The 26999-nt window shown below is 52.6% G+C and overlaps 1 protein-coding gene across 1 annotated transcript in view; it reads left to right on the top strand.

The window, feature by feature from the left end:
• CTNNBIP1 (catenin beta interacting protein 1) overlaps positions 1-19114 on the top strand; it is a 51291-nt gene extending 32177 nt beyond the window's left edge. The window contains exon 6 of the mRNA XM_017887968.1: positions 16612-19114. Within this exon, the coding sequence (XP_017743457.1) occupies positions 16612-16670 (59 nt within the window). The 3' untranslated portion in view covers positions 16671-19114. The remainder of the gene's footprint in view (positions 1-16611) is intronic.
• Positions 19115-26999: the final 7885 nt, after the last annotated feature.

Here is a 26999-nt window from a genome sequence, read left to right as displayed (position 1 = left end):
TTTTTTTTTTTTTTTTTTTGAGATAGAGTCTTGCTGTGTCGCCCAGGCTGGAGTGCAGTGGCACAATCTCGGTTCACTGCAAACTCCATCTCCCAGGTTCACACCATTCTCCTGCCTCAGCCTCCTGAGTAGCTGGGACTACAGGTGCCCGCCATCACGCCTAGCTAATTTTTTGTATTTTTTTTTTTTTAGTAGAGACGGGGTTTCACCTTGTTACCCAGGATGGTCTCAATCTCCTGACCTCATGAGCCACCCACCTCGACCTCCCAAAGTGCTGGGATTATAGGCGTGAGCTACTGCACCCAGCTTTAGTACCCATTTTTAACATGCATTTTTTACTTATGATAATTTTGCTATGCTCTTAAATAATTTCCAATAAAACTTTTTTTTTTTTCTTTTTTTTTGAGACGGAGTCTTACTCCGTTGCCCAGGCTGGAGTGCAGTGTTGCTATCTTGGCTCACTGCAACCTCAGCCTCACAGGTTCAAGCAATTATCTTACCTCAGCCTCCCAAGTAACTGGGATTACAGGCGCATGCCACCATGCCCAGCTAATTTTTGTATATTTAGTAGGGATGGGGTTTCACCATGTTAGCCAGGCTGGTTTCAAACTCCTGACCTCACGTGATCTGCCCGCCTTGGCCTCCCAAGGTGCTGGGATTATAGGCATGAGCTACTGCACCCAGCCCGGTCACATGCTTTTTTAAGCAGGACGGTGTTTACTTGAGGAACAGGTATGATTTGGGCAGTTAGGTATTTCAGAAAGGGGCAGAACAAACGGGGAACACCTTCTGCTGCATTTTTACCCTGGGCCCTCCACCTATGGGTGCCTTCCGATATGCTGGTTCCCTGAAAGCTCCGGGTCTCTTCCTGCCTCAGTGCCGCACTGGGGTGGTGCCCAGCAAGTACAGTTCCAGGCCTCTGATGGCTCTTTGAAAAGGCCACCCATGGCCAGTCACCTGTAGAACTGTCATCCTCCTACGGTGCCTCAGAATAGGCCTTTGCCCAGCCAGGCACGGTGGCTCATGCCTGTAATCTCAGCACTTTGGGAGGCTGAGGTGGGCAGATCACAAGGTCAGGAGATTGAGACCATCCTGGCTAACATGGCTAACATGGTGAAACTCCGTCTCTACTAAAAATACAAAAAATTACCGGGCGAGGTGGCGGGCGCCTGTAGTCCCAGCTACTCAGGAGACTGAGGCAGGAGAATGGCGTGAACCCAGGAGGCGGAGCTTGCAGTGAGCCGAGATTGCGCCATTGCACTCCAGCCTGGGTGACAGAGCGAGACTCCATCTCGGAAAAAAAAAAAAAGAAAAAAGAATAGGCCCTTGTTGAGGTGTTGCTGAGAGGGACACTGCCTAGACTTGGCTCATTTTGTCAAGGAAGCTCCTTGTTTTTTCTCTGCCTGGGGACCTCTTGGGGCCATGCCCTGGTCTGCTGCTGCCCTTGTTGTCTCTGGGAGCTGTGTGCTGGCACGGGGGCTCCCAGGCTTGTTCCTGCCTCCACCTGATCACACTCTTTCTCCAAGAGACTTTCCAGGGAAGGTTCCCCCAGCTGCAGCCAGCCAGGCTTTCCCCTTTGGAAGCTGAGGCTGCTGGTTCAGGGTCTGCTGCCAGAGAGCCTAAACTAGGTCAGTTGGCTTGAGGGTTACACTGGGAACCTTGTTAAAATATCTGTGGTCACGGGTAGATCAGCAGAAACCAGGCTGTGAGGAAACAGCTTCTCCTTTCATAGAATGGCATGAGGGAGACAGCTCTCTGCTCCCTTGACCCCCTCAGCGGCCCTGCCCTGTTTGAGGGGTGGTGGCCTGATCTCCATGTTACAGCTCAAGGTGGAAAGTTCTTCCTGGAATCCCCCTCAACAGCCTTCCAGCCTCTGTTCTTTCACTTCCTTCACGAAGCCCTCTCCGACCCCTTCCAAGTCAGCATGTGCCCTGGAGCTCCATGCCAGTCTTACTTACCTCGGGAGCCCCTCGGGGCCAGGGTCTGGGCCGTGTTCACCATCACACATGAGTCCTCCGTCCCGCCCCTTGTGCAGTGTAGGTGTGTGCTGGATGGATGCCTGGACTGCGCCTTCCAGGGCCAGGCTGCTCGAGCAGCTCCTCCCTGGGGGCAGCTGGCTGGGCCCCTCCTTTGCACCAGCCCGGTGCTGTGCAGGTGATCTGCTGGGCTTTCTGGGTCCCCTGTCTCCCCGAGTGTGGCTTGGAGGCTTCTCCCAGAGGCTCCAGGCGGTAACAGATGCTGCACCGAAATTACAGTCAGGCCCAGGGAGAATTCTAGTCTATGGGATGGGAAGCTAATCTTTTTTAACTTTAATCAACACTTACATGAGAATTACCTGTAACCTAATAACAAAATTGAACCCAAAATCACCTATATATTGAATTGAACAGAAATCAGCCAGGAGGATTTGGCGTATAAGTTGTGTTCCTGAAAAAGGGGAGAAAGAATCCCGAGAAAGGCGAGGACTGTGCTGAAGTGCAGGGCCGGCCGCTTACTCAGCACCTGGCTGCGGCTCCAGAGAGGGTCGCTTTGACCCCATCACCCAGCGTCATGGGTTCTGTTGTTTAGAACTGAAAACAGGCGCCCAAATGGCCTCAGAGAAGTCCTTGTGTGACTCTACACTTCCCCCTCTCAAGCCTCAGTAAGAGGCAGGCCCTGTCAGAGAGGGGCATTGAGGGCTGCTCCATCCAATGGCTGGACAGTTCCGCTCACATCAGCCCACAGTTGCTGTGTGCTAGGCACGGTGCCACCCCACAGCACTCCCTGTGACCTCCTGGACCAGCAGTGCAGACGGGCGTGTGAACTGATGCATAAAGGGCTTTGGGCTGAGGGAGGGGAGACCACCTAGGAAGCCATAGAGAAGAGGTGCTGTTTGTATGGGGCCTTGGAGAATGCATGCGGATGTGCATGTAGACAAACTGGTGGGAAGGATGCTACAGGATTCTCCTCCAGAATGCTGGGCAAGAAGGCACGACAGCTTGGGGTCGGGCGGAGGTCAGGGGACAGTCTATAGCACTGAGTTCTCAGAGCATGCTCTACACATTTGCACACCTCAATCACTGAGGGTGCGTGTTAAAGTGCAGACTTGGCCGGGCGCGGTGGCTCAAGCCTGTAATCCCAGCACTTTGGGAGGCCGAGACGGGCGGATCATGAGGTCAGGAGATCGAGACCATCCTGGCTAATACGGTGAAACCCCGTCTCTACTAAAAAATACAAAAAACTAGCCGGGCGACGAGGTGGGCGCCTGTAGTCCCAGCTACTCGGGAGGCTGAGACAGGAGAATGGCGTGAACCCGGGAGGCGGAGCTTGCAGTGAGCCGAGATCCGGCCACTGCACTCCAGCCTGGGCGGCAGAGCAAGACTCCGTCTCAAAAAAAAAAAAAAAAAAATAAAGTGCAGACTCCTGGGCCCTGCCATAGCCCCAGGATGCCTGCCAGCTGAGCCTGGGAATCTGCATTTAATGCAAGCTCCCAAGGTGACTCAATTCTGATGCCCACTAAAATTTGAGAATATGCAAGGATGGGGCAGGCACGGTGGCACATGCCTGTAATCCCAACACTTTGGGAGGCTGAGGTAGGAGATCACTCGAGTCCAGGAGTTTGAGACCAGCCTGGGCAACATAGTGAGACCCCGTCTCTATTGAAGGTGTATATATAAAAGAAAAAGAAAAAAAGAGAGAGGATATGTCAGGGTTTTAGGTGAAGACCTGGTCATCTCCGTCCCTTCTTGGCAATCAAAGCTCCCTGGTCTATGAGAGCTTATATTTTGGGGAACCAAGGAGTTCGAATAAAGGGAATGACCACCTTACCTGGAAAGACATATCATAAAGGTCATGGGTTTGTCAAGCTCAGCAGGGATGGGAGGGTGGGAACAGAGTGAGATGGATTTTGGGGAGTGCATCAGAGCAGAGATAGAGCCCCAAGGTGCAACCCTGCGGGATGTCATTTATGATGCTTTATGCTGTGGATATTATCCTGTGGCTAGTTAGATTGCAGATAGATTCATCACGTTTTGCAGATGAGTAAACTGAGGCTAGATGTCCAGGGACTTCCCCCTGGGATACACAGCTAGTCAGAGTCAGATCCAGGCTGGGTATCAGCTCCAGGGTCTTGGTACCGGAGTACCACAAGGGACTCCAAGCCTGGGAGGGCCTTTAACTGCCTCCTGAGCTCTTGCTGGCTGTTCCACAAGGCCTGGTGTCTCTGCTGGGAGCTGGCTCAGCAGCTTAGCGACTCGGTGCACATCCACACAGCACTGACTGCTGCAGTGCCACCGCCCAGCAGCCTCCTGTGCCCGTGATGGTTGTCAGCCTGGAGCCCAGGAGGCCCCCCTGAGCCTGGTGCTGCTTGGCTGCTAAGACCCTGGTGGATCAGTGACCGCCATCCCCATAGCAACCCGAGTGTCAAGCTGTCTCTGGGTAAAAGTCATCCCGTGGGGACTTGGGGGCATCAGAGCTGAGATGTATAGAACACCCAGCTCATAGCCCCAAGCTACTGAAAACAGCACATGCCACAAGCAGGTCTTGGTTTGTCTGGGAGGAGGCCCAGTCCGGGTAGTACCTGAGTTTTGTCCCCTTCAGAAATGCTTCCCTTTGGAGGAGCGTCTGGGTCCTGTTTTCCAGGTAGCTTTTCCCTAGAGCTGGTAGTTCAGCCACTGCTGTTTTGGATAGCCAGGTAGCAGATGCTAGTTGGTATTAAGAGCAAGATTAATGAGCTCATGGGAGGAGGAGAAGGTACCACAACCAAAAACCATATGGTCAGAGAAGGGGATGAGACACAGAGTGGGCGTTCTCCTGGACACTTGGGAGCATGTGGTCGCATTCCCTCTCTAGCCTGGTCTGCCATGTGTGTCAAGGATGGGCCCTGGGCTTGCCAGGTGGCATTCCCTGGACGGTTGTGAAGCACGTAGCCAAAGTTAGCTCCCTCTGCTGATGGTGACTCAAAGGGAGCTCCCTGCATCAGCCCTGAGAATTTGCAGACCCTGAAGATTTCAGGTTATATTTCTGAGTTTTCACGCCCCACATTTTTACCCGCTTTAGGAAGGAGTAAGTCTCGTGAGGAGTTCAGGAGGCCTCCAGATACCTGACCCCAGAATGTCTGACACTGTCCAGGGAAGTTCTGGCCAGCAAGGAAGGAGGGTGGTGAGGATTTCAGTAGTGGTCTTGCAGGATGGTGTGGCAGAAGCTCCCTGTCCCCAGGGCACATGGTTGTGGGGAGCCGGGCCTGGGAGAATCCTGATTCCTTTTTTTTTTTTTTTTTTTCTTGAGAGATGAAGTCTTGCTCTGTTGCTCATGCCAGAATGCAGAATACAGTGGCACGATCTTGGCTCACTGCAACCTCCGCCTCCCAGGTTCAAGTGACTCTCCTGCCTCAGCTTCTCAAGTAGCTGGGACTACAGACATATGCCACCATGCCCAGCTAACTTTTGTATTTTTTTAGTGGAGACGGGGTTTCACCATGTTGGCCAGGCTGGTCTTGAACTCCTGACCTTAGGTGATCCACCCGCCTCGGCCTCTTAAAGTGCTGGGATTACAGGCATGAGCCACCACACCCGGCCTAGAATCCTAGTTCTCAACTGGGTGATGCAGGAATGTCCATCTGTGACTGAAGTCCCCCTTTTTCTCCAGGGACATTGTACAAGGCTGTGCCCTGCCTGATCTGCGGAGCCTGCAGGGCCTGCGGCCTTTGGGAATTTAGCCAGGCTTTTTTGTGCCCTCATCAATTTTGGAGGAAGGACTTGTGCTCAGGTCTGTTTTCTTTCTCCTTGGCCACCTCTGAGCACCTGTGCTGAGTTGGACTTTGCAGGATCCTGGATCTGGAGAAGTTCTGCAGGGTAGGAGGTCAGCTTGTCCCTCCCACACCTGGATGCCTTGGTGAAATGAAGGCAGGACCGAGCCCTCCTCTTGGCTGTGAAAGCAGACCCCACCATGTTGGATAGTCCAGGGAGGCACAGTGGAGGTGGAAACAGGGTCCACAGATCAGGGTCACAGGCCTTTGTCTACTACATTTCACCCATGTGGCCTGGGAATGGCTTGTTTCCAAGTTTGCAAATTAGGAGCTAGTGCAGCACTAGGCTCCGCCAAGATTTCCCCAACCAGGTCTGTGAAATGCCCTTGCTCCGTGGATTGGCCCTGGGGCTCTAGCACCTCCATGTTCCTCTTTTTCATCCACTATTGCTGACACAGCTATAATCCTGCAGGGCCAATAGGAGCCTGCCCTGGCAGTTCAGGAAATGCATCGAGCTGCCCAGTATATTCAGGAAAGGACCTTTGAAGGACTTCAGCTTAAGAGTCTCAAATAGCAAGAGTGATTCTCAGCAGACTTTGGGAGTTGTCAGAGGCCCCCAGGAGGCTTTCTCCAAAAGCCTGAGTGAGTCAGGCCAGGCCTAGGGTGAGTGTTGGCGGGAGCAGAGCTGGTTCCAGCATGCTGGTGGGAGTTCGTCCTGAGCTCCCATTGTCTCTCTCCCGCCCCCGGTTAGGGGCCAGCTTCCCTTTTCTAAGCTCCTGCATATTTGTCATTTTTTCTCCCCAGTCAATTGACTGGACTCCACTAAAGGGGCAAAGCTGGCATTGAGCATGGGATGGAAGGGCCTGCTGGATGCCCTGCCCTGGTTTAGAAAGCTACGCCCTTCCCAGTATCCTGGCCCTGGTTTCCAGGGCAGGTGAGCCAGGGGACTAGTGAGGTGTCTGGCAGGGCAGTAGGCAGAGATAGGAAGCAGGGGGCCAGGGCCAGGGCTTTTCTCAGGTTGACACTCTGGGTTCCATGTTGAATTATCTCCAAGGTGTCCCTGGGCTGCTTTGGTGGTGTTTTTAAGCCCTGGTTCGTAGTTCCATTCTGATGGAACTAAGACGCTAGGAGGCCAGATGAGCCTTAGTGCTCTGGGTAACTGGAGAGGTCCGTGGTTTCCTTTCTCCTTCTAGGGTGAAGTCATGGGCTTTGGAGTCTGGATCTAGGTCTTTTCTCTGCCTCTGATTCACTGAGTTGCTTTGTCTCTCTGAGTTTCAGGTTCCTCATCTATAAAGATTCATCCTGTGTCCCAGGTATTTGCCCAGATACTGTAACTATGTCAGTGAACAAAACCAAGTCCCTGATCACATGAGATGTACGTGCCAGTGGAGAAAGGAAGGTCAGCTCAATATAGAGCTCTGTGAATAGCACTGAGGGTGCCAAAGACCTCATTCACCTGAGGGACGGAGACACAAGGGTCATTTTGGAAGTTGTGTTCAGGGCGGGCCTCTGAAGTGCGAGAACCATGAGATAAACTTGGAGAAGAGCATCAAGGCAACGAAGCGGCAGGTGCAAAGGCCCTAGGGTGCAAGGACTTGTGCTTGAAGTACAGCCAGGGGCCCATGTAGCTGGCGCAGTGAGTGGTGAGAGGTGTGTTGTAAAGGGAGGTGAAGTGGCCATCAGAGACCAGTGTGTGTGGGTCCTGCGGGCCGCAGTGAGGAGATGGGTGTTGGCCTTGAGTGTGATGAGCAGTCTTGCAGTAGAAGCTTCTGGAGGGTTTTGAGCAAAGGCATGGTAGGAGCTGACTTAGGTTTCTAACAACTTCTCCCTGGCTGTTATGTGGAGACTGGACCATCAGGGACCAGCGAGAGGAGGTCAAGGCAAGCGGGGATTCAGGAGTCCCCCCACCCCGGACCAGGGTGGTGGTGGCAGAAGTGATGATGTACTCAGCATCTACCTTATAAGTAGAGAAGTGGAGTCAATGGGATTTGCTGATGCATTGTGTGTGGAGTGTATGTGACAGAGGAATTGGGAAGACCCCAGGACTTCTGACCTGAGCAACAGGAAGGTGGAGGTGCCGTCAGCTGAGATGGGAGAGACTGTGGAGCAGGCTTGGCAGCTGCACCACCTGACACTCCCACCAGCAATGGATGAGGGTTCCAGTTGCTCCACAACCTGGCCAACACTTGTTCTCATCTGTCTTTTTGATTCTAGTAGATGTGAAATGGTTTATCATTATGGTTTTGGGTTTTTGTTGTTGTTGTTTTTGAGAAGGAATCTTGGTCTGTCGCCCAGACTAGAGTGCAGTGGCGTGCTCTCAGCTCACTGCGACCTCCACCTCTCGAGTTGAAGAGATTCTCCTGCCTCATATCCCGAGTAGCAGGGACTACAGGAGCGCACCACTATATCTAGCTAATTTTTGTATGTTTAGTAGAGACAGGATTTCACCATGTTGGATAGGCTGGTCTCAAACTCCTGACCTCAGGTGATCTACCCGTCCTGGCCTCCCAAAGTGCAGAGATTACAGGCGTGAGCCACTGTGCCTGGCTTTTTTTTTTTTTTTTTTTTTTTGAGACAGAGTCTCACTCTGTCACCCAGGCTGGAGTGCAGTAGCGTAATCTTGGCTCACTGCAACCTCCACCTCCTGGGTTCAAGCAATTCTTCTGTCTCTGCCTCTCAAGTAGCTGGAATTACAGCCACATGCCACTACGCCTGGCCAATTTTTGTATTTTCAGTAGAGACGAGGTTTCATGATGTTGGCCAGGCTGGTCTCAAACTCCTCACCTCAGGTGATCCAACCGCCTTGGCCTCCCAAAGTGCTGGGATTACAGGCGTGAGCCACTGTGCCCGGCCTTGTTTTTTGTTTTGAGATGGAGACTCACTCTGTTGCCCAGGTTGGAGTGCAGTGTTGTAATCTTGGCTCACTGCAACCTTCACCTTCTGGGTTCAAGCAATTCTCCTGCCTCAGCCTCCCAAGTAGTTGGGATTACAGGAGCACTCCACCATGCCCAGCTAATTTTTGTATTTTTAGTAGAGATGGGGTTTCGCCATGTTGGTCAAGCTGGCCTCAAACTCCTGACCTCAGGTGATCTGCCCATCTCAGCCTCCCAAAGTGCTGGGATTACAGGTGTGGGCCATCATGCCTGGCCTTGTTGTGGTTTTGATTTGCATTTCCGTAATGACAGATGATGTTGAGCATCTTTTCATGTGTTTATCGGCCATTTATATACCTTCTTTGGAGAAATGTCTGTTGAAGTCTTTGCCTTTTTTTTTTTTTTTTTTTTGAGACGGAGTCTCACTCTGTCGCCCAGGCTGGAGTGCAGTGGTGCAATTTCGGCTCACTACAAGCTGTACCTCCCGGGTTCACACCATTCTCCTGCCTCAGCCTCCCGAGTAGCTGGGACCACAGGCACTTGCCACCATGCCTGGCTAATTTTTTAGTAGAGATGAGGTTTCACCGTGTTAGCCAGGATGGTCTCAATATCCTGACCTCATGATCTGCCCATCTCGGGCTGGGATTACAGGCGTGAGCCACCAAGCCCAGCCACCCATTTTTTAAAATTGGGGTTTTTGAGAGTTTTTTTGTTTGTTTGTTTGTTTTTTGAGATGGCATCTCACTCTGTCCCCCAGGCTGGAGTGCAGTGGCGTGATCTTGGCTCACCGCAACCTCTGCCTCCCAGGTTCAAGTGATTCTCCTGCCTCAGCCTCCTGACTAGCTGGGACTACAGGTTTGTGCCACCACACCCTGCTAATTTTTTATTTTTAGTAGAGATGGGGTTTCACCATGTTGGCCAGGCCGGTCTCAAACTCCTGACCTCAGGTGATCCACCCACCTTGGCCTTCCAAAGTGCTGGAATTACAGTCGTGAGCCACCTCACCTGGCCTGTTATTGAGTTTTTAAGAGTTCTTTATGGACTGGGCATGGTGGCTCATGCCTATAATCCCAACACGTTGGGAGGCCAAGGTGGGTGGATCACCTGAGGTCAGGAGTTCGAGACCAGCCTGGCCAACATGGTGAAACCCCATCTCTACTAAAAATACAAAAATTAGCCAGGCATGGTGGTGGGCGCCTGTAATCCCAGGTACTCTGGAGGCTGAGGCAGGAGAATTGCTTAAACACAGGAGGCAAAGGTTGCGGTGAGCTGAGATCACGCCACTGCCCTCCAGCCTGGGCAACAGAGCAAGACTCCCTCTAAAAAAAAAAAAAAAGAGTTTTTTATGTATTTTGGGTAACAGTCCCTTACCAGATATATGATTTGTCAATATTTTCTTTCATTCTGTGTGTTGTCTTTTCACTTTCTCGATGATATCTTTTGAAACAGAAAAGTTTTTAATCTTGGTAAAGTTCCATTTATCTTTTTCTTCTGTTGCTTGTGCTTTAGATATCATATCTAAGAAACCATCTCCTGCCAGGTGTGGAGGCTCATGCTTGTTATCCCAGTACTTTACATGGTAGAGGCAAGAGGATGGCTTGGGCCCAGGAGTTCAAGGCCAGCCTAGGCAACACAGGAAGACACCTCATCTGTCAAAACAATTTTTTCTTTTTTCTTTTTTTTTTTGAGACAGTGTCTCACTCTGTCGCCCAGACTAGAATGCAGTGGTGCGATCTTAGCTCACTGCAACCTCCAGCTCCTGGGTTCAAACAATTCTCATGCCTCAGCTTCCCAAGTAGCTGGGACTACAGGCATGTGCCACCAAGCCCAGCTAATTTTTTTTTGTATCTTTAGTAGAGATGGGGTTTCACCATGTTGATCAGGCTGGTCTCAAACTCCTGACCTCAAGTGATCTGCCCACCTCGGCCAAAAAAAATTAATTAGCTGGGTGTAGCAGTGTGCGCCTGTGGTCCCAGCTACTCAGGAGGCTGAGGTGAGAGAATCAATTGGGTCCAGAAGGTCAAGGCTGCACAGTAAGTGCTGATTGCACCACTGCACTCTAGCCTGGGCGACAGAGCAAGACCCTGTCCAAAAAAAAAAAAAATCATTTCCTGGCCGGGCGCGGTGGCTCAAGCCTGTAATCCCAGCACTTTGGGAGGCCGAGGCGGGCGGATCACAAGGTCAGGAGATCGAGACCATCCTGGCTAACACGGTGAAACCCCATCTCTACTTTTTAAAAAGTACAAAAAACTAGCCGGGCGAGGTAGCGGGCGCCTGTAGTCCCAGCTACTCGGGAGGCTGAGGCAGGAGAATGGCGTGAACCCAGGAGGTGGAGCTTGCAGTGAGCTGAGATCCGGCCACTGCACTCCACTCCAGCTTGGGCGACAGAGCGAGACTCCGTCTCAAAAAAAAAAAGAAATCATTTCCTAACCCAAGGTCATGAAAATTTGTTTCTATATTTTCTTCCAAGGTTTTTCTAACTTTATCTCTTATATATAGGTCATTTATCCATTTCGGATTAATTTTTGTAGATGCTGCAAGGTAAAGGTCGAATTTCATCCTGTGCATGTGAATATCCAGTTGTCCCAGCATCTATTAGTTCAGTTCTTCCCCACTGAATTGTCTTGGCACCTTTGTCAAAAATCAACTGGCCATAGTCGGAGGGTTTATTTCTGAACGCTCATTTTTGTTCCACTGATCTACATGTCTGTCCTTATGTCAGTACCACCCAGTCTCATTGACCTTGCCTTTGTAGTAAGTTTTGAAATCGAGAAGTGTGAGTCAATTTGTTCTTCTTTTTCAAGGTGGTGTTGGATATTCTGGGTCCCTTGCCTTTCCATATAAATGTTAGGATCAACTTGTCAATTTCTACAAAAAAAAAAGGCAGTTTTTGAAAACTCCCCAAGAAAGGGATTTTGATAGGGATCATGTATTGAATTTTATTCAGTAATGTTGTGTACTGTTCAAAGCACAAAATTTGCACTTTGTTAAATTTGTTCCGTTTTATTATTATTAATGCAATTATAAGTGGAATCATTTTCTTAATTTTACTTTCAGATTGTTCATTGCTAGTGTATAAAAATACAATTGATTTTTGTAGATTGACCTTGTATCCTATACCTTTAACTTGTTCATTAGTTCTAATAGTTTTTTAGTGGACCAGGTGCAGTGGCTCAAGCCTGTAATCCCAGCACTTTGGGAGGCCAAGGTGGGTGGATCACTTGAGCTCAGGAGCTCGAGACCAACCTGGACAACATGGCAAAACCCCATCTCTACAAAAATACAAAAATTAGCCAGATGTGGTGGCACGCACCTATAGTCCCAGCTACTCGGGAGGTTGAAGTGGGAGGATTGCTTGAGCCTGGGAGGCGGAGGTTGCAGTGAGCCAAGATTATGCCACTGTACTCTGGCCTGGGTGACAGAGTGAGACCCTGTCTCAAAAAAAAAAACAATTTTTTTAGTGGATTCCTTATGATTTTCTACATATAAGATCATGTCGTCTACAAATAGAGATAGTTTTACTTCTTCCTTTCCAATCTGGATGGCTTTTATCTCTTTTTCTTAACTTTCCTAACCTGGAATGAACCTTCAAGACAATATTGAATAAGAACGGTGAAAGCGGACATCCTTTTCTTGTTCATAATCTTGGTAGGGGAGAGCTTTCACCACAAATATGATAAGAGCTGTGGGATTTTCATAGATGACCTTTATCAGATTGAAGATATTCTCTTCTATTCTAGTTTGTTGAGTGGTTTGTTTTGTTTTGTTTTGTTTTCAGACAGTGTTTCGCTCTTGTTGCCCAGGCTGGAGTACAATGGCACGATCTCAGCTCACTGCAACCTCCGCCTCCCAGGTTCAAGCAATTCTGCTGCCTCAGCCTTCCGAGTAGCTGGGATTATAGGCATGCGCCACCATGCGTGGCTAATTTTGTATTTTTAGTAGAGACGGGGTTTCACCATGTTGGTCAGGCTGGTCTCGAACTCTCGACCTCAAGTGATCCGCCCACCTCTGCCTCCCAAAGTGCTGGGATTATAGGCATGAGCCACCACGCCCAGCCTTGAGTGGTTTTATTATGTTGGATTTCATCAGCTGCTTTTCCTGTATGGTTTTTGTCCTTTATTCTATTGATACAGTGTTTTACAGTCATTGATTTTCAAATGTTAAACCAACCTTGCATTCCTGGGATAAATCTCACCTGGTCAGGGTATAGAATCCTTTTTGTATGTTGTTGTATTCAGTTTGCTAGCATTTTGTTGGGCATGTTTGCATCTATATTCATGTGAGATACTCCTCTGTAGTTCTCTTTTCTTATGATCCTGTCATTGGGTTTTGACTATCCTTATCTTTTAATGTGTTAGAGTGTGGAACAGGAGAGACAGATCAACCTCTTCCCTCCTACGCTCACCTGCATCTAGTGGGAAGGGACAAATAGAAGCTCTGAGCCCAAGTTCAGACAGTGTCAGCAGAGGTACCAAGGGGGAGACAGAGCTTCATCTGTAAAACGGGATAGGAAACCCAGCTGGCAGCCTGGAGGCAGTGGGCTGGCCTACTGCCTTCTTTGCAGTACATCTAGACAGTGAGAATACCTGAGGGAGCTGCCATATGCTGGCCTTCAAAGGAAAGACGGTAGGACTCAACCTCTGAGGTCCCTCCTGGCTCTAAAACTCCAGCTCGGAGGGATGGAGTCATGATCATAATGTAACAGCTCACCCTCCCTATTTGCTTACTGGCCCAAATTTCATAGAGAAGAGGAAAAGGGGACCAGTGTCCTCAGCCAGAAGCCTGTGAGGTTCATGGCTAGACCTTATTGAATGACAAATACCTGGCCGACCAGTGACAAGGATAGGTCAGAGAATGCTCTGGAAGAACTGAGAGCCTGCCTTCTTTTTGGTCCCAAAGGAAAGCAGATCCTTGTGGTAGAGTCTGGAAAACATCCTTAAGGAACAGAAGAGAGCACAGACAGGCCGCAGCTCTGCAGGCCTTTTCCTCTCTGCAGGGCTCCAGCAGCACAGTGGGAGGCTCTATAAATGCCACCAGGGAAGAGGGTGGCAGCTGGCAGTGTGGGAAGGGTAGGACTCTTGCAAATCCTTTACTTCAATTGTCTTGTTAAATAGCCATCAGAGTCCCTGTGTGACCTGGAGAAGATTACTTCCTTCCCACCCTCAGAGTGCAGGACAGGCACACACACTGGGAAGGCTGTGGAGTCAGGAGTCCTGGTCCCCAGGTCTGGGCTCCTCCAAGGAGCTAATGGCCCATTCCCTCTATAGACGCACCATTCCCTCCTGGGGCATCCCGTGCTATTTTTGCGCCTGCAGCTCACCAAGAGGCCCAAGGTCCCTGAGCGAAAGCCCACGAGGCAGGCAGGGAGAGGAGCGAGCGAGCTGCCACCATCACTGCCACTAAGGCATCTTCTGCTGACAACTCCCCTTTCACAGACTCCTGCCAGCCCCCTTCTGATTAGCAAGCTGGGCAAGCAGCACTCAGGAAAAGTCGGCATCTGTTAGGTAACCAACCCAGCTGCCATGCAGGGGATGACGTAATCTTGGATTCTGTGGTTGCTAGGAAAATTCTGCCTGCAGTGATATTGCGTGGTCCTAGGGCTCAGGCGAAAACAGAATGTTCCCGAGAAGACAGGGGAAGGATTCATAGGGCTTCCCAAATGAGGGAGCCCCATCCCAGGAAGCCAGACGACTCGTGCCCTCTTCTAGATGCTTATTTCCCTTCTGAGCAATGGAGGTTGTGCTGGTAAAGCCAGAACCCCATGAAGGCGGGCTGGCGGTGGGAGGTGACAAGGTTCATTCCCTTAGCAGCACCTTGGTGCTCTAGTGCCACGTAGAAGGTGTGTCTTGTCATTGCATCTTTGTATTTGGGCCCTCCGTCTCTGGCCCTCCCGATGACTGGGTGCATTCTCCCTCTCTTGGTAGAGCAGTTGGAAGGAGGTCATCACATGCCGGTTGTGGGGGAGACCCGGCTCACTGAGTGGGGGCCAGCTCACTCTGCCACTCCATTTCACATGCCAGGAGCCTCGCTTCACACCCCCCACACTGGCCCACCCTCGGTGGCCTTTTCTGTCTCTCCTGTTCCGATCCACCCCCTCCCAGAGAGAATGCCTGCAGTAGTACAGACAAGATGTCAGAAAGACCACGGGCAGCCAGACTGGTACTTTTTGGGGCAAAGTGAAGATCTGCCCTTTTACAAAGGGGGCGAGAGTAGCAGGACCGGATCAGGGAGTCAGGGTGGGACCCTGCAGGTCACCTCCTGGCCCACGGCCCCTCCCCAGCCATATCAGCACCTTCCTCCCCAGGCAGTTGTGGGTGTGGGCAGCGGGTCAGCATTTCGAGCTTTGCCCTCCTGCCACTGCCTATCCTGGCTGCTCATCAGAACCTGTCCTCTGGAGAACAAGACAAAAGAAGTGATTTCACAAGTGCCTGGGCCAGAATCTCAAATTCAGGATTAAGAAAAAGAAAGATGGCTGGGCGCAGTGGCTCACGCCTGTAATCCCAACACTCTGGGAGGCCAAGGAGGGCAGATCACAAGGTCAGGAGATTGAGACCATCTTGGCTAACATGGCTAACATGGTGAAACTCCATCTCTACTAAAACTACAGAAAATTAGTTGGGCATGGTGGCAGGCGCCTGTAGTCCCAGCTACTTAGGAGGCTGAGGCAGGAGAATGGCGTGAACCTGGGAGGCAGAGCTTGCAGTGAGCCGAGATCGCGCTACTGCACTCCAGCCTGGGCGACAGAGCAAGACTCCGTCTCAAAAAAAAAAAAAAAAAAAAAAAAAAAAAAAAAAAAGGAAAGAAAGGAAGAAAAAGAAAGATTGGCAGGGCACGGTGACTTACGCCTATAATCCCAGCACTTTGGGAGGCCAAGGTGGGTGGATCATGAGGTCAGGAATTTTGAGAACAGCCTGACCAACATGGTGAAACCCCGTCTCTACTAAAAATACAAAAAAATTAGCCAGGTGTGGTGGCCTGTGCCTATAATCCCAGCTGCTCAGGAGGCTGAGGCAGGAGAATCGCTTGAACCCGGGAGGCAGAGGTTGCAGTGAGCCGAGATTACGCCACTGTACTCCAGCCTGGGCGACAGATCAAGACTCCGTTTCAAAAAAGAAAAAAAGAAAAAGAAGGATTGTGGGCATATCTGTCTCAGTCAGAGCCAGGTGGACAGTAGGCTGGACATGGGCCCGACCATGCTCCTTGGAAGAAGTGTTGGCTTTGGGTGAAGGAGAAGCTGCTGCAAAGAGGAATGGCTATTTAAAACTACAGTGAGCCAGACCTTCCAAAGGCATCAAGACGTGAGTCTTTTTTTTTTTTTTTTTTTTTTGAGGCGGAGTCTCGCTCTGTCGCCTGGACTGGAGTGCAGTGGCCGGATCTCAGCTCACTGCAAGCTCCGCCTCCCGGGTTTACGCCATTCTCCTGCCTCAGCCTCCCGAGGAGCTGGGACTACAGGCGCCCGCCACCTCGCCTGGCTAGTTTTGTATTTTTTTTTAGTAGAGACGGGGTTTCACCGTGTTAGCCAGGATGGTCTCGATCTCCTGACCTCGTGATCCTCCCGTCTCGGCCTCCCAAAGTGCTGGGATTACAGGCTTGAGCCACCGTGCCCGGCCAAGACGTGAGTCTTGAGAAGAAAGAGGGAGGTTCCCCAGGGGCCACCCCGCCTCCGGCTTTGGTAACTCAGGAGCAAGGGCTGTGAGCAGAGCTGAGCCCTGCTCCAAGTCACCTGGGGCCTCATCATGGTTCACCTGTCAGCTGTGTAGACTTGAGCAAGCCTCTGAGTCTCACCCTGGCAGCCCTGCCTTGTAGCCCTACAGCACGGTTGCAGGCCTTGTCCCCAGCCAGGCTTCAGGGAAGACCAGAGGGGAGGAAGACTTCCTCAGAAGCACTTTGTCCTAGGAAAGTGCCGCGATCCTAGTAGACGGGAGCTCTAGCTTGGCCACAGCCTCCTTGCTTGTCCTGCTCACAAGCCAATGCTGGAAGCCCCATCAGCGATCCTTGTCCCCTTATCTGCAGGTGCAGAGGATGTGGTGATGGCGTTTTCCAGGTCGGAGACGGAAGACCGGAGGCAGTAGCTGCAAAGCCCTTGGAACACCCTGGATGCTGTTGAGGGCCAAGAGATCTATGTGGCTCCTGGGCCGGCTGAGTGGCAGCAGACCCCCTTGCCCCACCTCCTACTTCCCCTACCCAACCCTGCCCTGCCCCATCCCACCTCACAGCTACTCAGTGGGGCTGGCATCAAGGGAGACACCAGTGGTGCGTTTATGATTGGCTTAATGGGATGGACTTGTGATTGGCTGCAGGAAGAAACTTTTTTATTTTTTAAATCTTGACCAACAGAAACCTTTTATTTTTATTTCTGACTCTTATTTTTTTAAAAAATTTGCGCCTCGGTATCTGGCTTCCCTGGAAGCTCTCCGAGCTCTGGTGCTTTAGTTAGGCCATTTTTTAGAAATGTGAAGAGGTCTGATTGGCTGCTTAAACTGGAAAGGGACTGTGATTGGCTGGTTAATGGGAAACGGTTTTTTCTTTGATTGGCTGCAGGTGTTCTGCTGATATCAACGGCTTCCCTATTTTGAATGCAGAAAACAGGGTCTGGGACATTAGTCGTTATATTTGACTTGAAAAGAAACCAAGTGCGCTTTGCAATATTTATTACACAAAGAACTTGCTGCTGCCTTCACATTTGGGGTTTGTGTTTGATTGGCTTTCGGTGCGTGTGTTTGGTTTCCCATTGGTTCACCCGTGACTCCTGTTGCCATGGATTCACCCCCCTCTGCTGCCGGCTCTGGGCCTGAGGGTCCACCTGGAGAGTACATTTGCTTTAATGAGTGCACCTGCCTCCACCAGCAAGGTGATCCCAAGGACCCTGAGCAGCTGGAAAGTTGGGCCCCCGAGGAGCTTTGTGTCGTCTTGAACCGAACAGCCCAGAGCCTAGAGGTAACCGTTAGGCGGGGTTTACGTGCATTGCCTGCATGAGCTGGCAACCAGCCAGCGTCCCTTGGTGAGAAAGGGATTGCCAAGACACCGTCCAGGCCCCACCAGCCGGGCCGGGCCCAGCAGAGGCTCACTACCCAGCTCTGTCCTCTTGGCCATCCCTCTGTGTACCACTTCCTGAGGCCTCATTCTGGGGTTCCTCTTGGAAAGGGGAGGAGCTTCTCCCAGTGTGAGACCCCAAAAGGCTCTGGAGGTCATCTAGCAGATGTCTCTGCTTGGGAGCCCAGAACCCACATAAAAGCCCCAGCTTGGCTCACAAGGCCCAGGAGACCTCCAGCTCTAAACCCCAACCCCTGACCTACCCCAGCCAGGCTCCCACCTGTCTGCTGCCAGCGCAATACGTTCTGGCCAGCACTGGAGTTCACTCATTGGAGGCCCATGCCCTCCACTCCACTGCCTTTGGAAGGGTCTCTCTCCAGGTCAGCCTGGAAGGGACAGTGTCATTTGTTTATGAAGTGCCACTGGGACATCTGGCTGGGCCTTCACCAAGCAAGTCCCTTTGACTGGCCCTTAAGCCAAACTCAGGCCCAGAATTGGCAAACTCAGTTCAGAATGGCAGTCCTGGAGGTGAGGGGTGAGGGGCAGGTCTAGTGTTCCTGCAGGAACCCTAAGTCCTCCCACCTGCCACCGCCTTCCCTGGGAGGGAGGTGGTCCTCCTATCTCCCTGGATCACTGGCAGGTGTGGGATCTGGGGAGAGGGGTTGGAGAAAGATGCAGTCCTCAGGAAGAGGGCCGCCACCCTCCCCTACGCTGGTAGATGCTGAGGCCCCTAGGTGCCCAGAGCCAGGGGCACCCTCTCAGAACCAAATCTTTCCCCTTTCTTGGGGCTTGGGGCTCGGGCCATAGGGGCTCCTGAGTGTCATGAAGTGCACAGGAGCCAAATGACCGAGCCCTGGAGAGCCCCATGGTCAGTGGGTGGTTCACGCTGTGCTCTGGCACCATCAGCCTGTCCCAGATCGAGCATCAGGCTAAGACCCTGTGTCCTCTACCATGCACTCACCCCTAGCCCTGGTTAGCTGACAGTCAGCTGTGGAGAACACAGCTACAACCCTACCCTGGCAGGGACCTGAGAGCATCTTCTCAGGAGGGGCAGCGCATGTGTGCGTGTGCTGTGTGAGTGAGCACACCCATGTTCTCACTCAGATATACACGTGCACACACACGCACTCTCCCAGCTCAGCGGCCTGGAGGTCTGACTGAGGCCCTGGGGAAAGGTGAGTTCTTTCGTCTCCCTCCTCCAGGTCGTCGTGCCTGGAGTCAGGTGTTAAGGCCACACTGCTGGCTGCCCCCTTTTTGTACCAGTAGCTCCTATAAAGGGCCCACACCTGGTGGATACCTGGTTGAGTGTGTGGTCTCTGCCCCAGCCTGTCCTTGTCACGATCACAGGCCTTTTGTAGCAGTGACGACCCCGGCCTGTCTCATCTTCTGAAGAGGAAAAGTCAAAGTGTTGCTGTGGCTTCATATTTCAACTAAAATATATCTGTTGGAGAAAGAAATTAACAATAAAGAATTTTCATAGGTTGGTGTGTGAGCTGAGCTGGTTTCTTCCTCGGAATCAGGCACTCTGACTGATTTCCCCACATCACGTGGGCTCTGCTGCTGCGGGGGCCCCTCCTTCCCAGGGAGGCGCAGCCAGGAAGGACAACACCAAGTTTGATAAGTGTCTGTGACCTGAGCTGAGCTCGGGGTTCGGAAGAATTTCTAGATCTACCCAGCCCAGCTCGAGGGTCCTTAGGAAGGTTGAACCTCCTTTTTTACCTGGAGATTTTAAACATCATTCCAGATTCAACTGAGATCAGTAAACTTCAGAGGCAACCTCGTCCTTCCACACCTATGAAAAGACACTAAGCACTCCATAAAGGTGTGGGGATCCCACCATCCTGGGCACCGCAACATCCTGATGTGATGGCACCGGTCCTAGAATGCTTGTTACGGACACCCAAACAGAGTATCTGGCCCTTCCACCGTCCCAGAAGTGGACATGTATTGAGTTTCAGCTGTATGTACAAGTTTGGAAGCTGAAATCATTTCTGCTTCAAGAATTTTTGCTTCGGAAGCATTTTCTAGAAATTTTCATTTCCACCCTTCATAAACCCATTTTTGGGTCTTTTTTTTTTTTTTCCTCCTATTTAGATAGTTTCACTGCTTCTCTTTCCTTTTCAAAGAATTTCACTGGGTCCTAGAGGCTATGAAGTTTACAGAATGTGAGTACAATGACACAACCAACATCATTAAATCTTTGTGTTGGGGGAGATATTGGGTCTTTTAGCAGCCCATGCAGTAGCCAGATGCGCAAGCCCGTCTGAAACATTTCCAAAAATACCTTGTCCAGGCTTTGCTTGAATACTCTCTAGAGTTGGGGAGCTCACTACCTCACACGTTAGTCCAGAGCATGTTCATGTAACCTATGCTTATCCTTGTATTGAGTTGATCTATCTTTTTCTGTAACTTCTTGTCCAGAAAGGAGTTTGTAGTCATTGAGAGAAAGACAAATAAAGATCGCTGTGTTAACCAGAAATTACGTGGAGACACACATCCAAGGGCTCATGCAGAATCCACCCCTGCCCAGCACTCTGAGTGGCACCATCAGCCTTGTAGTTAATCAGTTCTTCTAAGCTGAGCCACTGAGTAGATCAAGGGACTGACCGGCTGGCCCTGGTCCCACCTGCCCAGCCCCCAGCAGAGAGCTTGGAAACCGGAGCCAAGCGGGATCGTCCTCCCGGTGCTGTGTAACCTGTCTAAGCTGCCTAAACTGTCATGGGAAGTAGGCCACATAAATGAGTCAGGGACACTTCAACAGGCAAAGGAAAAACACTGGGGACAGCCTTGGGTCTTTCAGGCTCCCTCAGCCCACAAAGCAGGCAACCTCCTGGGTCACCTTCCCAGGTACGGGATGGGGTAATGACCCCAACAGGCAGTGTTGGGACTGCTGTGGCAAGAGACAGCAGGGGGCCAGGCTGAGCCTGGCGAGAGGGAGGCAGAGCTGCCAGGGACAGCAGGGGGCCAGGCTGAGCCTGGGGGGAAGGAGGCAGAGCTGCCAGAGACAGCAGAGGGCCAGGCTCAGCCTGGTGTGGGGGAGGCAGAGTGACCAGAGACAGCAGTGGGCCAGGCTGAGCCTGGGGTGGGGAGGCTGAGGAGTGTGCCTCTTGGTGTTTCCCAGGCTTGGGGGGCAGGCTGTTGAGAATGAATGAAGCGCTTCTTCTCCCCGTCCCTGCAGGTGAATACCAGCACTGAGAATCCAGGCTGGCCCCAGCCTTTAAAGAGGGTCTTTTGTAGCAGGGAATTTGATCCCCTCTATTGGTGGTAGGGGGAACTCTGGTCCCAGGGGACCCCAACACCACTCACGTGCCGCTTTTGCTTGGGCAGGGCAGGTTCGTTTCTCTCCCTCCCTCCCTCCCTCTTCTGGGTTGCCCATGACCACCCAACCCTTTCCATTTCCCAGAGGATAAAATGCATCCAGACTAACCGACTAACCTGAGGCTGTGTTGAGAAAGCATTCCCCCGCTCTGCAGTGTCCACTGAAAGAACTTGATCTTCTGGGAAATAACTGATGTTCGAGAGATTTGGGGGAACTTGCATGGCAAGTTAGGGGTGAGTTCTAATTTGAAGAAAGTCCTTAAGGGGACAAGGGCAGTGAAATGCCTTTTGAATATCAACTAGTATCTTGGTTTCACTTTTCTCCTTGACATTGGAACTTTCCCCATCACAGATGGTTCCCAGAGAGGCCTTCCAGTCCTGCCAGCATAGAAGTCATGAGCGCTCTTGTCACAGGGATGAGCCACGCCCTACCAACCCTGCGCCATCTGCTCCTCTTCCAGAGCTCCTAGGTTAGGCATGTGTGCAACAGGTGGCTGTCCCTGTTTGCACATCTGTGGGAGCCCCGTCCTACCCTGCACAACCCCAGAGGAGGTGACTTCAGACCCAGAGCCTCTGAGAGTTTACACTGCCTGACGCTTGGTCTTGACCTTGCCACTTCCGGTGGAAGGAGGTGGATCTTCACAAACATCTTTGACAAGTGTCTCCTATGTCTCGGTCTTTTTTTTTTTTTGAGACAGAGTCTCACTCTGTCACCTGGGCTGTAGTGTAGTGGCGCAATCTTGGCTCACTGCAGCCTCTGCCTCCTGGGTGCAAGCAGTTCTCCTGCCTCAGTCTCCCGAGTAGCTGGGATTACAGGCACCCACCACCACACCCAGCTAATTTTTGTATTTTTAGTAGAGACAGGGTTTCACCATGTTGGCCAGGCATGAGCCACCAGGCCCAGCCATGTGTCCCAGTGTTTTTTGTTTGTTTGTTTTTTGTTTTTTTGAGATGAGTCTTGCTCTGTCGCCCAGCCTGGAGTGCAGTGGCGCAATCTCGGCTCACTGCAAGCTCCACCTCCCGGGTTCAAGCCATTCTCCTGCCTCAGCCTCCCGAGTAGCTGGGACTACAGGTGCCTGCCACCACGCTCGGCTAATTTTTTTGTATTTTTAGTAGAGACGAGGTTTCACCGTGTTAGCCAGGATGGTCTCGACCTCCTGACCTCGTGATCCATCCACCTTGGCCTCCCAAAGTGCTGGGATTATAGAGGCGTGAGGCACCGCGCCTGGCCGTGTCCCAGTCTTCATCACAGCTAATGTTGACTGGACGGTACCTGTGTGAAGGTGCTTGCTCAGTCACGTGCGAGTTATGTTCCTAGGCTGCCCCGAAGCTCCCTGGGCCTCTCTGAAGCCTCCCATGCAGACCTAGCACTTCACCTCCAAGCTACGCTGGTTTTGCCAGAAGTTCCTCTTCCACTTTAAATCTTCAAGGTTTAGACGGTTTGCCCCCACAGCATAAATCTTTATATCCACATAGCTGGGGGCTGGGGAAACATCATGGTTTAGAGTGGGAACTGTGGAGGCCGACTGGAGGCAGGATTCAATCTGTCACTTGGCAACTGTGTGACTTGGCCTGAATGATGAACCTTATTGAAAAAAATGGAAAAAATAAGAGCATCAGGGCCATAGGCTGTTGGTGACAACTGAGATAATGCATATGACACGCTTAACAGAGTGACCTGTGACCAGTGGGGGGTTCAGGACATAGGGTTATTGTTAAGTCACCATAGCGGGTGTCCCTCCACCCCATCCTCTCGACTCAAAAGTCACACAGAGCCAGGACTTGTCTGCAGCGTTTGGCGTGGGGAGGAGCACAGCCCCAGGTCCCACAGGGTGCTTAGGAAACGCTTCTTTGATGAGAATGAAGGAGCCCAGATGATCCCTTTGTAGAAGCCAAGGCCAGAGCTGCCTCCAGCTCCGCAGCCCCTGCCCTGAGCCTCTCCCTCTGCTGAGCTGCTTTGCCTGGGGGACGGGCGCTCCCTGGAGCACATCCCCTCCGCCTTCCCCAAAACCTGCCAGCTGAGGAAGGTGCCCCCTCAGGGTGGACTCTGTCACGGCTACTCGGCAGAGCCTGGGAGTAGGGGGGTGGAAGTCTTGTTTGCCAGGGACCCTCCTGCTCGCCTCGTGCTTAAACTCCAAATAGAATCACAGCCAGTCAGGAAAGGGGATAAAATTAAATCCTCGATCATGATCAAGTGGTTAAAAAAAAACCCATCACAGCCAGCGGCTTCTTCTCACTGCAGCCGGCTCTGCCTCAGAGCAAATAGGAGGAGGAGAAGGAAGAGGAGGAGGAAGACAGAGCCATTTTGGGCCCCAGCACCCCTCCCTCCCGGCCAGCCCCTCTTCCTGCCTTCCCAGACCCCCAGGGCCCTGAGACTCTGCATCCCTCACCCCAAAGATGGGGAGGCTGGGAGGGTGGCTGCTGTTGGGGGAGGCCCATATCCTGCCCAAGGAGGCAGGGCCTGGACTCCAGTCTCCGGAACTGCAGACCTGGGATCAAATCCAGACTCTGCCAATTACTGTGTGTCGTGGGCAAGTCACTCGACGTTTCCGAGCCTGTTTCCTAATCTGGAACGTGGGAACAATCATGGCAACTGCCTCATTGGTGGTTGTCTGAATTCAGTGGGTGGGCACCACCAATGGTGTGCCAAGGGCGGAGGGGCACGGACGGAGAAGCAGCCTGCCTGGGGTTCAGGCAATAAGGGGGTGTATTGTCTGGAGAGAATTTCAAAACACTGAAACTGACGGTCTGGTCTGCTTGCTGCTTGCTTGCTTTTGCCTCCATGCCCAGGCTACTCTAGCCCTGGGGCAGAGCACGGCCACCCCCAACACTTGACCTTCTCTTTGGGCAAGAGGCCAGGCTGCTGGCTCAGGGCATAGGTCTAGGTGGGCCCGGCTGAGATGCTCCTGTACCAATGGATGATGCCCCAGTGACTCCTCAGTGCCCCTTCCCAGCCTCAGGCCTCCATCTGCAGAACAGGAAGAGGCCGCAGCTCCTTGCCTTGGGCCCTGGCTGCACCCTAGGTCCTGGCTTCCTCTGTGCAGCCCCTGAGGGATGGTAGGGGCCCAGCTGCCAGCACCTGGCAGGGCGGAGCCTTTAGAGCTGGAGATCTGCAGTATGCCCAGAGGGAGGACTGAGGTGTACCTTGGCTGGGGAGTTAGGAAGCTGCCAGAGGAAACAATGAGGCTATAAAAAGAGCCGTTTGTTTACTGCAGGTGCACATCCTTGTGTGTCCTTGTGTGAAAGAGGGGCCAGCTTGGTGGAGGGGCTGAGCTTCCAGTGGGGAAGGGACCTGGTGGAGTCAGTGGCAGGGCAGAGTTGGAGGGGGGAACTTCACCGCCCCCTGCAGTGCCAACGTAGCCTCCCCAGGTAGCATCTGATGGCCTCACTGGCCTGAGGTGGCCCCTCCAGCCAGGCCTGTGGTATGGTTGTACCTATGTTCCCTCAGCAAGGCTCAGCCCCAGCCCCCAGCCCAGAGGCCTGTGGCACCCCTGCCCGCCCTCCCAGGCCCAGCTCAGACTGCCTCTGCCAGCTTGTCCCTTGGGAGTGAGTCTGGGGCTGGTCCTGCATCCCAGGGTAGAATCCTGCCACGCGGTCTGTAAACTTCTCTGACCGATTCAGCCCTCTACCCCATCAGAAGGGCTGAGACTGTAGAGAGGCCATACCCTGGGAGGCACAGCCCAGACTCTGCCCCTCAGGGTTCTATCTGGAACCTTCCTTCCTAGCTCTTGCAGCTCCTCCCAGCGCCTCTGGCTGGCTTTGGAGGTGAGCCCTGAGCTGTCTGGCTGCCTCCCAGGACTCCCCCAGGCACTGCGAGAGTTAACTAGCCTAGCCCGTGCCAGCTGGGCCCCTGCCGAGCATTGAGCCCATCCGGAAATGCTGGCTGAGGACCTACTGGGCGCTGGGCTGGGAAGTGAGATGTGGGACTGAGGCTGCTGGACAGGACTGATGTGCAAATAGGCAGCAACGGTGCAGGGCCCTGCGGGAAGGGAACATCCGTGCCAGGGAGTGGAGCTGGTGGTCCCAGGCTCACCTGCAGGGGGCTGAGGCGGTTGGGAGGGTCCCTCCGAGCTCCTGCACCTGCCCAGGGTGGTGAGGGGTGTACTTCTCCTTGGCTTGTGATGTGGCTCATGGGACGGTCAGGGCAGGGTGGCCACAGAGGCCTCTGGGTTTACTGGGGACCGTTGGTCCCTGACTCTTCTCTGGCAGCTGGACTCAGGGCGGGAGGCTTGCTCATTTCTGTCTTGGGCTTGCTTGTTTCTGCAGCAGAGCCCGCTTCTCCTGACCACTCAGGTTGCACCAGTGATCTCTGGAGCCCCTGAGGTCACATGGTGCCAGCTCCTGCTGTTCTGTTCCCAGTCTAAGGGTTCCCCCAAAAGGTCATGTCTGAGAGCCACTTGCTTTTTCTGGCACATTCCCAGGGAGGTCTCCTGGGAAGCAGCTTCAGATGCAGAACATGTTAGGAGGGAAATTTGTCAGGACAAGCCTGGGAGGTTAGGCTCAAACCTGGCAGCTGCCCAGGCCCTGCTGGGGTTCCTGCTTAAGCTGCTGATGCAGCTGCCAGGGCTGGGCGGGGCTTGCTTTTCCCACCCCCTCCCCAGGCTGTGTGGTCTATTTGAGGCCCAGACATTGGTCCTAAGGGAGAAGAAGGGCAAGAAGGGTTGTCCTAGTTCCCTGGGTGGTAACCAGGGATTCACCCCATCCCTCCTCTGAGATGCTGGGAGGATGAGCAGATGCTGGTGTGCAGAAGGGGCTGAGAGGCTTAGGGGATTAAGCTATTAGTGGTCATTAGGCAGTGGAGGAGGCTGGGCAGCGTGGGGAGGGGAGGGTGGCATGGCAGAGAGTGCTTGTCCAGGAGCCCAGGTGGGTCTACAGCCCACTCTGCCACTCACCCTGGGCAACTCCATCCTGTGTGTCTGAGCCTCCAGGGACTGTGAGAGTCATTCATGGTGTTCCCCGGAAATTCCCAGCTCTCTGCCTTCCAGGCCCGTAATGGGATTGTATTTCCCCACCCACTTTAGTTTGAGTGTGGCCCTAACTTGTTCATCCAATGAAATGTGGGCAGAAGTGAGAGTCATTTCGTAATGTTCCAGAAGTGGCTGCCCCATCAGCCTGAGTCCTGGCCACAAGCAAGAGAGGAAGTGTGCTGTTTCATGCCCTGGGCATCTTGGGCTTGCTTGTTTCTGCAGCAGAACCCACCTCTCCTGACCACTCAGGTTGCACCGGTGATCTCTGGAGCCCGTGGTGCCGGCTCTTGCTGTTCTGTTCCCAGTCCAAGGGTTTCCCCAAAAGGTCATGACTGAGAGTCACTGCTTTTTCTGGCATCTTTGGCATCACAAGTAAGGCTGTCCTGGTCCCCACCCTGGACCCTGCAAGGCAGCCCTGCCTTTTGCTGTTAGGACTCAATCTGCCCTTCTCAGCATGCGCAGCCCAAGGCCGTGGTGATAGGGCTCCTGTTAATCCAACCTCATCTCCTGTCATCCCCCTGTTCTTCCCACTCCAGCCACCAGCCTCCTTTTGTTCCTCAGATGCTGAGCTTCTCCCACTTTGGGGCTTTTGTGCCTGCTGTTCCTTTGCCTGGAATGTTCTTCCTCCGTGGCTGAATCCTTCTTCATGTTCAGATGTCAGCTCCAATGTCACCCCCTCAGAGTGTCCACACTGACCACCCTATTTTGCTTTCCACTCTTTTTTTTTTGTCTGTCATCCAGGCTGGAGTGCAGTGGCGCAATCTCAGCTCACTGCAACCCCCACCTTCTGGGTTCAAGTGATTCTCCCGCCTCAGCCTCCCGCGTAACTGAGACTACAGGCATGTGCCACTGTGCCCGGCTAATTTTGTGTTTTTAGTAGAGACGGGTTTCTCCATGTTGGCCAGGCTGGTCTCGAACCCCGCCCTCAGGTGATCCGCCAGCCTTGGCCTCCCAAAGTGCTGGGATTACAGGCGTGAGCCACGGCGCCCGACCCCCATCTGAAGCTTTCTTCCCCCTTCCGGTGGAGTGCCCCCGGAAGGCCATACTTTGCCATTTTGTTTCTTACTGCACATGCCCGGGAAG

This window comes from Rhinopithecus bieti, unplaced genomic scaffold, assembly GCF_001698545.2.
Source record: "Rhinopithecus bieti isolate Rb0 unplaced genomic scaffold, ASM169854v2 scaffold_16234, whole genome shotgun sequence".
Lineage (NCBI taxonomy): Eukaryota > Metazoa > Chordata > Mammalia > Primates > Cercopithecidae > Rhinopithecus > Rhinopithecus bieti.
The sequence above is the reverse complement of the archived record's forward strand: the minus strand, read 5'-3'. Positions and strand labels throughout refer to the sequence as shown.